This window comes from Euleptes europaea, chromosome 20, assembly GCF_029931775.1.
Source record: "Euleptes europaea isolate rEulEur1 chromosome 20, rEulEur1.hap1, whole genome shotgun sequence".
In the NCBI taxonomy this organism is placed as follows: Eukaryota; Metazoa; Chordata; class Lepidosauria; order Squamata; family Sphaerodactylidae; genus Euleptes; species Euleptes europaea.
The window spans coordinates 204,963-215,758 of record NC_079331.1 but is presented as its reverse complement, the minus strand read 5'-3'; the positions used below and the strand labels follow the sequence as shown (position 1 = coordinate 215,758).

At 58.7% G+C, this 10,796-nt stretch overlaps 1 protein-coding gene across 1 annotated transcript; it reads left to right on the top strand.

Annotated features, from left to right (window-relative positions):
• The first annotated feature begins 1,641 nt into the window (after positions 1-1,641).
• CCPG1 (cell cycle progression 1) lies at positions 1,642-10,327 on the top strand. Its single transcript, XM_056865975.1, has 9 exons — positions 1,642-1,701; positions 2,931-3,057; positions 3,179-3,258; positions 3,410-3,626; positions 5,833-6,090; positions 6,640-6,651; positions 7,744-7,865; positions 8,312-9,675; positions 10,147-10,327. The coding sequence occupies exons 1-9, from the start codon at positions 1,642-1,644 to the stop codon at positions 10,325-10,327; spliced, it is 2,421 nt and encodes an 806-aa protein (XP_056721953.1).
• Positions 10,328-10,796: the final 469 nt, after the last annotated feature.

The following is a 10,796-nucleotide window of genomic DNA, read 5'->3' as shown; positions in this document are numbered from 1 at the left end:
ACGGAAACTCTTTTGATCCAATCTCAGCCCGTTGGTTCTGGCCCCACCTTCTGGGGCAGCAGAGAAGAGCTGGGCCCCCTCCTTCAAGGACCTGAAGACGCCTCTCCGCCTCCTCCTCGGCAGGCGAACCCTGCCCCGCTCCTCCCTCCCTCCCTCCCTCCCGTTGCCTGGGCTCCGCGCGTTGCCAGGGCGACTGCCTCAGCACCACCACCCGCGGGCCACGCCCCCTCCGCCGTCCCGGCCGCGGCCTGCTGGGGCTGGTAGTGCGCCGGCGCAGGGCCCTGCCGCCGGTCCGGCGGGGGACGGACTACGCTTCCCAGGGTGCGTCGGGAGGGCCGCGGGAGCGCGCAGGCGCGGCGGCGCTCTTCCGGGTGCCTGTTTGTTGTTTCTGCGAGGACGGACGGACGGACGGACGGGCAGGTGGGCGGGCGGAAGGCGTCCCCGCAGCCCCCCCCCCGGCCCCGCTCAGGTCAGCCGCCGGGCCCTCGGGGGTGGGGTGGGGGGGGGGAGAGGGGAGGACCCCCCACCCGCGGGCCCCTTCCTCCTCCTCGGCCCCAGAGCCGGAGAGGCGCTCGAGAAGGGCAGGGGAATGGGGGGGGGGGGCTGGCGGGGCGCCGCCGCCGCCTCCCCGCTCCCCCCCCCACGGCCAGCTGGGCCGCGTCGCCTGGGCGTCACAGAGGGCGCGAGGGGGGAGCCCTCCCCCCCCCCGGGAAGCCTGTTGCAGATCGCGGGCCTCGGGCGGGCGGGCAAGCGGTGCTCCCTGGCCTCCCTGGCCCGGCCGGCCGGGCTCCCGGCCATGGGGAAGTGAGGCGCTGCGCCTGGGGCGGCCAGGTCCCTCTCTGCAGCCGGACGGAGGGCGGGCTTTGGGGGCGGGGCTTCAGTGCCCTAGAGTCCAGTTGGCGAAGCGGCCACTCCGCGGAAGGGCTGCGCAGACAGGCGGGGGCAGCATCCCCAGGAAGGGCCCACTGCCCACGGGTGCATTTCGGGGCGCTCGCTAGCCTGGGGCGGGGCGGGGGGGGCGGGGCGGTCAACCGCTGGAAGCAACGGGGAACGAGGCTGGCGGTGGCCAAGGCAACCCCCTGCCTCTGTAGCCGAGGGCCGGGCAGGGTGGCCCCCTGGCCCCAGGTTAGGATGAGGGCAGGCTCAGGGAAAGCTGGGGCATTCAGCCTGGATTTCTGGGTCTGATTGCGGGGATTTCTTTCTTCTCAACTCCAATTTCCTTGGGGCCATCTTAGTGGGGAAGTTGGCCTCTCGCTGGGGGTCTGCCTTCTGGCTATGGGAAAGGGCCGGACCCAGTGCCGGGTTAGAGGTAACCGTTGCAAAATGTTGTCTTCCTCCGCGCGTGGTCTGAGCATTTTATTCTTTGGGCACTTACTTGGCTGCAGTGCATCGGAGCTCACGGCCCCTGGGGTCTGGCTTGCACTGGCAGCTGGAGAGAAGCCTTTGTCCTGGAGCGCAGGAGTCCTGCCTTGGACGGTTCTGTGAAGTTCTCCTTTGGCTAGAGGTGTTTTGAGGGGTCGCAGCTTTACATAACGTTAGGCTCACAGGTCACATTTTAGCAGCACTGAATGGCAAATTGGCCGGAGCAGACAGTGTTTATAGTTTCTGCTGTGTCTGGTTTTGCTTGCAGCTTCTTGCACCATGTCGGAGAACTCCAGTGACAGCGATTCTTCCTGCGGCTGGACAGTCATCAATCATGAGGTATGCTCCTTGCTTCTGTAGCTGCTCTGGGGGCTTGTCCCTGTCGTGGCTGGCAGAGCCGGGCTGAAATGCCTGAGCGGGAGAGATGGGGCACCAGGAGACAGCCAAGCCGCGTGGAAACATATAATGGAAGGGTACCCGATCCCTAGGGCTGCTGCTCATCTTTGGCTAAAGGGGAGGGTGTTGCAGTCCGGAAGCAGGACTGCTGCCAGGCTGCTAGATGAGAAGAGTCAGGAGATGAGTTTGATCTGGGGTAGCCAGTTGGTTCAGCCTTCCCAGTTGCCAAGGCTTGGGTCTGTCAGTGGCTGCTTTCCATGCCCACCCTCTTCTCATTTGCAAAACAGACCAGAGGCATGTTGGTGGGTGGGTGAAGTTGGCTCAGAGCTAAAAGCAGGTTGCCGTTGGGCACTTACCCACAGGACCACAGACGCTCCAGCTTTGAGGCACTGCTGTGTTCCCTCCCCTGTATTGTTAGAAGAGCAGGGCAGCCTCTCTGGCTCGTCTTCCATGAGATCAAAATCTCTCTCCAAGGGTGTGTGTGTCCTGTTTTGGTGGGCCAGGAGGTAGCAGGGCCTAGGCCTGACCACCAAACTACGATCAAAGCCCCACTTTAAGCCAAGAGGGCATTTAGGTTTAGAACATAAAAGGATAAGGATTATTTGCCATCAGAAGACTAACCCCCCCCCCCCCGGTATTTATGTGTAAGTCACTTTTCTGGACAGAAAATTAGCCCAGAGTGGTGTGAAGATTTAACAGGCCGTCTCCTACAAGAGCAAGTGATTCAGCTCCCTCCATATCAGATGTGGAGACACAACAGGGAAGGAGCTATGGCTGGCTGGTAGAGCCTCAGCTTGGCATGCAGAAGGTTCCAGGTTCCGTCCCCAGCACCTCCAGTTATAAGCAGTAGGTGAAGAGCTGCTGCCAGTCCGGATCATGGGGGGTGGGTGGGTCTGATTCCGTTTAAGGCAGCTTTGTGTGTGATGAAGAGAGGCCACTGACCCAGGTGCCAGCTTATTGGAATGGGGCAAAGCCAGAGCAGGGATGCAGTGGGCAGCCTCCCTCTGGAGGGGGCACTATGAGCGGGCAGCAGGCTTTGTTTGTTGCCAAGGACCAGCAGTTTTTCACCGTGCACGGAATGGGAGTAGCTCGGCCGGAGGCTGCTGGCCGCCCTGGCAGTTCCCTAGCCACTCGGGATACAATGCAGCGCGGCCCCTTTTCCCCCCCTCCAGGGCTCTGACGTGGAGGGCTTGGCCTCTGAGAACGAAGGGCCGAGCGGCCCTGTGGAGCTGGGCCCGGAGGAATCAGCGGTTCTGATGCCAGGAGAGCAGCATGAGGAGCCGGTGGTGGCCCTGCAAGGTAAGATCTTACTGTTCTTTATTGCTGAATAATGTTTACACTTGTGCACTTGTTTGTATGGTGGGTGTGTGGGTCTCTGTGTGCTTTTCACTGTGCCCATATTCAATTTTTGTCCTTGTAGCTGAATTTGGCCAAAATAATGCCTCATCTGCCGTAGATCAAAGCGGCTCCCCCTCAGAGACCCCTCAGCCTGCTGCAGAGGTGAGTCACATCAACGCTCAGAACCCCCCAAGACCCTGTTTACTGACATTTTCATCAGAAGATATAAAAATGCAACATTTCTTTTTCTAAGCTGCGCAATTGCCCAGCGCCCTTTTCTTTGTCACGGCAGTCCTTTTCATTTGCTGCTTAGGGTGAGAGAGAGAAATTGCCCGAGGAAAGTTCTTGCGTGGGGGCGGTTAGTGATGATTCCGATATTGTTACCCTCGAGACGCCTAAGATTGAAGAAATTGGAAACCCGGAAGAAGTCTCCCTTGGGGAGGAGGAGGAGGAGGAAGTCCCCGTCTCAGAAGATGTTAACATGGGCTCTTCTTCTAGCAGCCAGTACACGTTTTGTCGGCCAGAAGCAGGTATGGGGAGTCCTTGCGCACCTCTAGAGATCTGGGTTGGTCAGCTGAGAGGCAGCACTTTGTGCGCCATGCTCTGTGGAGACCAGAGGAAGCTGCTGCACTGCAGGGGCCTCCCTTCCTTGACGAGGGGAAGGAGCCGGGAGGAAGGGGGTGTCTGGGCAGTTCTCAGCGCTGGGCACAGCTTGGGATTTGCCTTAAGGGTGGTTGTGGCTGGCAGACAAACAGAGGCAAGAATGGATTCCTGTGGCATAGGAGGCAGATGCTAGAGAGGGAGAGCAGCAGCGGAAGTGAAAGAGGAAAGGGGCTCTAACTGAGCTCTGCTTGTGGAAAGAAATCTCAGCAACTGGAGTGAATTCCTTTCACCTGGAGCCCATTCCGGTCTTGTGCGCTGATCAGGAACAGTAGTTGTGGATTAATGTGTACCCTGTTCAACCTGGACCAGATCCCTTCTCAGCTGATTGAGTTCCAGTTTCCTTTCTGGTCTGGGAACTCAGTGAACAGCCTTTCTTTGCTAATCACACTTGATTTAATATCCCCAATATCGGATGAAGAGGGGGTTGGGGAGGGATCCAATACTCCCCGCCTCTTCCAGATTGTCTCATGTTGTGTAGCTGCACTTCTGGGCAGGGGTTAAAGTCTCTCCTTTCTGTTCCGCACGCCCCAGCCACTTGGCTTCAGATGCTGATGAGGAAGATTCCCGAGCGTGTGAAAGGCTGGGGGCAGCCGCTACGAGGGCAGATGGCAGCCGGCCCCTTCCCAGGTGGCGCTTGCAGTCTTGGGTAGTGTGTGGCCAGCCGGCTGGCAGTGTGGCATTTGGCTGTGTGATGCCTGCAGCAGCTTGATCCAGCTCCTTGGAGAGCTGAATGGGGAAAGGATTAGATTTTATTAAAACAAATGATAAAGCTACTGATGGTTCAGGGTATCGGCCATTCCCCATCCAAGTTGTGAGGCAGCAAACAGTATGTTTGGATGTCTGTTAGGAGGGGTGAGGTGTCTTAACCAGATTTTTAACCTTTGCTTCCAATATGGCTGTGATTGACTCTGCCGTATTTAATTACTCACAAACCATAACATTTGGTGTGAGTGGCACCCATGTTGGGGTGTGTTTGGGGACCTGAAAGGGGGGCTGCCCAGGTTCTGCTTCTGGGGAGACCCTCCCTCCCTTCCTTCCTTGTTGCTGGTGCGCTCCTGGGGCGGGCAGAGCTGTCTGGTGGATTGTGGCCGATGTCTTTGTGTGGTGACAAGAGCTTGCTTGAGGCCTTGGCATGACGGGGAGGGTGGGCGCAGGGAAGGTGGGGAGGTCTCCTGCCTGCCCCTTGTCCCAGCTGCCTGTCACCAATGAGGAGCACCCCTGAAGTGATGTGGGGGCATGGGGGTCTTGCCTCCCCAGATCCCCTTCTGTTTTTATGCCAGAGCTGGCGCATCAGTGGGCCAGTGGGCCAGTCTCCTCGCGCTCATGTCTGCAGGCACCACAGCGGGCCTTGCCTGGCGTGGTTCCAGCCACGCAGCTCTTCACTCGCGGTGCTTCCCCCGCCTCCTCCAAAGTCTCTCTTGCCTCCTCCCACTGAGCTCCTGCTTAGGAGGTTCTGGTTTCCCTCCCGTCCCATCAGGCGACTGCTGTGCTGATGGTTGAGGCAGCTGTTCCAAGTGCCCCCCCACCCCCCCTGAAGCCCTGACCGGCTCTTTTAAAGATCGGGGGCTGCAGCAGTCGCTCAGTCGCATGCTGGCTGCAGGCGAGGAATGTTTGCACGTGTGCGGAAGGTGGTCTCTTGAGCTTAAGTAGCCCAGTTCAGCTTTCTGTTTCATCTGTGACAGTGCACATGCGCTCTCTCTCTCTCTGCCCCTCTCCCCCCACCAATCTAGGGAGGAGATGGGGGGGCTGGGCTTCTGGAGCCAAGAAGGGGCAAGGCAGGGCTTTTGCAGGGCCCGCTGCCAGGCCTGGGCCTTTTTGCCCCACCCGCCTCTCCAAAGGCCCAAGAGCAGCTCTGGAAGCAAAGCGGGGCGTTCAGGGGATTGTCCAGCCTTGTCTGCTCTTCTGGCAGGGTGGCTTTTTGGGGGGGGGGCGCTGCCAGCATACTAAGCAACTGCTTGCAGCAGGGCTTTTCCCTCCTGGCAGACCAGAGGGGGGCCCTGGCAGCCGGCCCACTGCCCACCGTGCCTGCTCTGCCCCTGCTCCTCATGCCCGGGGCTGGTGCTTTCTTTCCAGCCTTCCCGCCTCACCCGAGTGGCGAAGAGTCCAGCAGCGATGAAACAAGCAACGGCTCCAGCCCCACCCTAAGACGCCGGCGGGGGGCCAAGAAGAGGCCAGCCTCCAGCTCCGAGTCGGAAGATGCACCTCCTCACGAGCAGGACCCTGAGCTGGTGCCAGAGCGGCCGCACAAGCACCGCTTCGGCAGCGGCCTCAACCAGTGTATCCTCCTCGCTCTGGTCATTGCGGTCAGCATGGGCTTTGGCCATTTCTATGGTGAGCGCTCTGGGAAGAAGCGGGGCCCTCCGTCCTGAGGCCAGGCTTCCCTGCGGGGGACTGCTGGGGATGCAGCGGGGGAAGGCTGGCTGCTGCCCAGAGGAGAGCCCCAGGGGCCGGCCGGGGCTCTGGGCCTGAGGGTCGGGTCAGACCGCTGCTGACTTCTGGGCCGGTGGACCTGAACTCTCAGCTAAGATGGGCAGGGTCTGAATGGCTGCGAAGGACCCCCCCACACACACACACAAACCTTGGCCCAAAGCAGAGAGGTCCTGCCACCCTCAGACTGGGAAGATCCAGGCTCAGATCCCTGCTTGGCTTGGAGGCCCCATGTTTCTGCCAAGCCTGCCTGCCAGGGTGGCTGTCCTGAGCTCCCATGCCTGCCTCTGCTGATGGGCTACCACCACGTTGTCTGAGCAAATCGAACGTTGGCACAGCTTGTCCTGGGGTGTACAGAAGCGATTGGAGTAGAACGCCATCTCTGGGCTCTCACTGGGAGCTGTGGGGCATTGCGTGTCAGGAACTGACCCTTGTCCCTTGTTCTGTTTTTAGGGCTTCTCGATGGTAAGAGGGCCCGAGCGTTGCAGGCGAGTGTTGCTGTGCCGCGCGCAGTCTCGGCTGTTGACCCTGGCATGCCTTCTGGGGGTGAATGAAAGCGCGTACGGGGAGGAGGGGGGCCTGGGCAAAGCAGTCTGCCACTGGCCTTCCTCTTCTGCAGCTGGGAGAGGCGTCTTCTGGTTGCTCAGTGGCCGCATGCCAGTGCTGGAACTGGCGGTGTCGCATTTCTTCAGTGCCCCGGGTGGGACTCTGCAGCCCTTCTGGCCTGGTGCCGGTACTTGCAGAGACTGACTGGGGAGGCAGCGGGCCTACTGGACGGGCCAGAGGCCATCTGGGGTTCCAGAAGCAGCCCATTTTGAGTGTCGTCCGCAAGGCTAGCTGGGCTCCTCCCCAGCTGTCCTGCCCTTTGTGCTCGGGGTGCCGGATCTGAGTGATGTTTTAGAATTTCTCTTTTGTCTCACTGGTGTCGGAATGCGGGAGCCCCATGGAATCATACGGTGCACACCGCTTGCGTCCAGTAAAGTTCCTGTGTTTGCTGATCACGCTGGTTTGACTGATACCTATCATTAAAAGAATGCGTGTTAAGTTCCCCAAGGGGAGGTGTGTGTCTTGCCTGTGCTGATCCTGTTACTGCCATTAAGAACATAAGGAAAGGCCCTGCTGGATCAGACCCAGGAGGCCCATCAAGTCCAGCAGTCTCTTCACACACAGGGGCCAGTCATTGGTAATGATTGTGGCTCTGCTGTCTTGACAAATGCATGTTGCACGTGTGTGTGTGTGTGTGTGTGTGTGTGTGTGTTCATTCGTGTGCCTGAACTGGGTGCAGGCCAGGGGTTTGCCCTTCTCTTTTCTCACCTTGGGGTGTGTTCAGAAGCCAAATCACTGTCTGAGCTGGAGTCTGCAGAGCGCCCATTCCTTGGTTGCTGTTGTCCGGGACAAAACCTGGCAGTGTCTACTGCAAGCCAATCGGGGGCGGGGGGAGAAGGGGTTCCCCCCCTGCACTGTCGCCTGGGAAACAGACTCCCCTTCCCTGCTGACGGAGCTGCCCTTCTTTCCCACTTTCCTTATCAGATAAAAGAGAGAATTTTCTCTTTCAAGGTACAATTCAGATCCAGAAACGCCAGCAGATAGTTGAGAAGACGCACGAAGATGAACTGAACGACATGAAGGACCACCTTCTTCAGTGCCAGCAGGGCCAGGTGATGGCGGGCGAATGCCAGGTGAGAGCCGTCTTTGCTGTGTCCTGGCGGATTCGCTTCGGTCCTGGACTTGTGCATCTGCTAGCCCCGGGAGGCGGGATTCCCTGCCATCCTTGGTGCTAGTGGCACAAGCCTCTCCGGACAGGCGGGTGTCGTGTGGGGGTGGGGGCATGGCTTGGGCCCCAGTGTGGCAGGTCAGCTGAGTCCAGCCAAGGTAGAAGGCCTGGGGGAGGCGTGCCATGGACTTGCTTGAAGGGGAAGATGTCTTTGGAATGTGGGAGGGTGCCCTGACTGGATAGCTCAGGCACGAGGGAGGGGTCACCCCTTTGGCCTTTACTGCCCACCACCCTTGCAGGCCTGGGGCGCTGTATTGCCAGTCACTGTTCCTCCTCTGTCGGGGGAACGATCCTATGCTGTGTTTGTTTTTCTCCTGAATTCCTGTGTGCTTCCTTTTTATCTCTGATCAGTCGCTAAAGGAAGGCCTGACAACGTGCTTGCTTTCAACCGAGATGGAAAAAAAATCCTTTGCGTCTCAGAAATGGAGCCTTGCTTCTGAAAACCAGCACCTGCGCGAATCTCTGGAGAGGGAGGAGAAGGCCTTGGCCGTGCTGCAGGAGGAGCTGAGGAAGCTGAGGGAGCAAATTAGACAGCTGGAGAACCTGAGAGCCGCCAGCCCCAATCCTGTGGGGACGGAGAACCGACGACTGAAGGCCCACCTGGAAGAGGAGAAGCAGCGGAGGCAGAGCTTCGTGCAGCAGAAGGCGGCCTTGTTTACCGAGGCCCAGATGCTGCGGCGGGAGCTGGACAAGGAGCGTCAGCTGGCCGAAGCGCTCCGGGATGAGCTGGAAAAGCAGAGTTCCCAACAGGCGCCCCCAGTGGCAGGCCCTCGTGGGGGCCCGCAGGAAGAGAGCGAGGAAATAGACGCTCTGCGGGGGAGGCTGGTGGAGCTGGAGAAGAAGCTGAGCTTCGAGCAGCAGCGCTCCGACTTGTGGGAAAAGCTCTACGTGGAAGTAAAGGACCAGGCGGAAAAACAAGAGCAAGCGGGAAAGCTGGTGAAGACGGGCGGGAAAGGAGCCGGTAAAGCCAGAAAGAAGGCCAAAGCCAGCTTCTTTGGGTCAGTGAAGGAGACTTTTGATGCCATGAAGAATTCGACCAAGGAATTTGTCAGGCACCATAAAGAAAAAATTAAGCAGGCCAAGGAAGCTGTCAAGGAGAATTTGAGGAAATTCTCTGATTCAGTCAAGTCTACCTTTAGACACTTTAAGGACACCACAAAAAATATCTTTGAGGAGAGGGAGAAGAGAAGGTACGGTGACCAAAGAGTGAAGGGGGGTCCCCACAAGCCGATGCCCTACAGGGCCCCCGGCAGCCAGAGAGAGTTCCAAGAGGGGAGGGCCCCCCGAGAGAGCCGCCCCTCCCGCGGCCCCCGAGAACCTGCCTCGCCGGAGCAGAGCCGGAAGCACCGCATGGCCCTCAAGGGCTGCGCGGGCATTTTTGACTGTGCTCATCAGGAGTTCGTTAGCCTGTTTAACCGAGTCCTGGATCCAATCCGTGCAGATGAGTTTAATCAGCTAATGCACAAATATTTGCAGCAAGAGGTAGACAACTTCCATCACTGGAGAGAACTGGACGGTTTCATCAGTCAGTTTTTCCACAACGGCGTTTTCATCCATGACCAAATGCTCTTCACAGACTTTGTCAGTGACATTAAGGATTATCTTGAGGACATGGGAGAGTACCAACGGGACAGGGAGGGGGCATTTGAGGATGTGGACAGTTACATCTACACCTACTACTTCCGTCAGGATCACTCGCCTCAGCAGGGGCCCAGGTTGGTATTACACATGGGGCCAAGGCGCTGTAAGGATGGGAGCACGGGCGTCCTCCCTCGGAGCAAGCATCCGTGGAGTCCCGTGTGCTGTATCCCCACAAGCCGGCCGAGGTAGTAGGACCCTTCCCACCCCGGGGCTGCTGTGGGTTTTCCTTTGGCTGCTGCTTTTTGAGAGGATGTGATCTGACCTGGGCATGGTGGGCCCGAGGGTGCCCCACCAAGAGATCTAGCGTGGCCTTTCCCACCTTGGCTCCATTCTTGACTAGGATGGGTAGGTTTTCCCCCTTAAGGGTGATATCCGGAAGGTGCAGCTGTTTTGTTTCTGGGATTTGGGCACTGGCCATACTGCAGTGTAAATGAGAGGCTGCCACGGCCCAGGGGATCCCTTCCCTCCCTCCCTGGCTTGGGCGGTGTGGGCGCCGAGGCTGTCCTGCAAGCATTCCTAACCAAGCTGCTGTTATTTTTTTCCAGCCAACCTCCGAAAAGGGCTTCTTTCACCCAGCAGGAAAGAGCCTCCCCGAAGTACCAGCAGCGCCACAGAAGAGAACGAGAAGGCAAGTGGCCCAAGCAGGGCGGGGGGCGCTCCAACGGCCGGCACGTGGCCAACGTGGAGATCGAGTGGGGCCGGCTGCCCTTGGACCCCAAGTACTGAGGCTGCGGCGGCTGTGAGGCAAAAGGCAGCCACGGACAGGCACCCAGGGGCCCGGTTGGGCCTCCCCTGTGATTCGCCTCCCCAAGGACCAGCCTGGCTGCTCAGCCTCCCTCCCTCTCTCTTTCCCCCCTGGTCTTGCTGCTCCCCTTGGGAAATCTTAATTTGGCTGCATTTCTACAATTGCAATAAATCCGGGTACGCAGTAGCTCATGTGTGTGGGTTGTGTGGAAAACAAGCTTACTGGTGGATGCTAGAATACAACCCTGATTCAGGCCTGATGTTCAAGTAATGGGGCGGTGTGTGAAATTCATCTCATTTCTGATTAGAGTTTGCTTGGTCTCGTAATTGTGTCTTTGTTCCTGTATTGCCGGGGGGGGGGGCAATCTCTCAACTTGGGGCGTGTGTGCTGCTGTGCTTTCTTATCAACCTTCCTAACTTGCATTTTGAAATTTCCTGCACATTTGCAAAG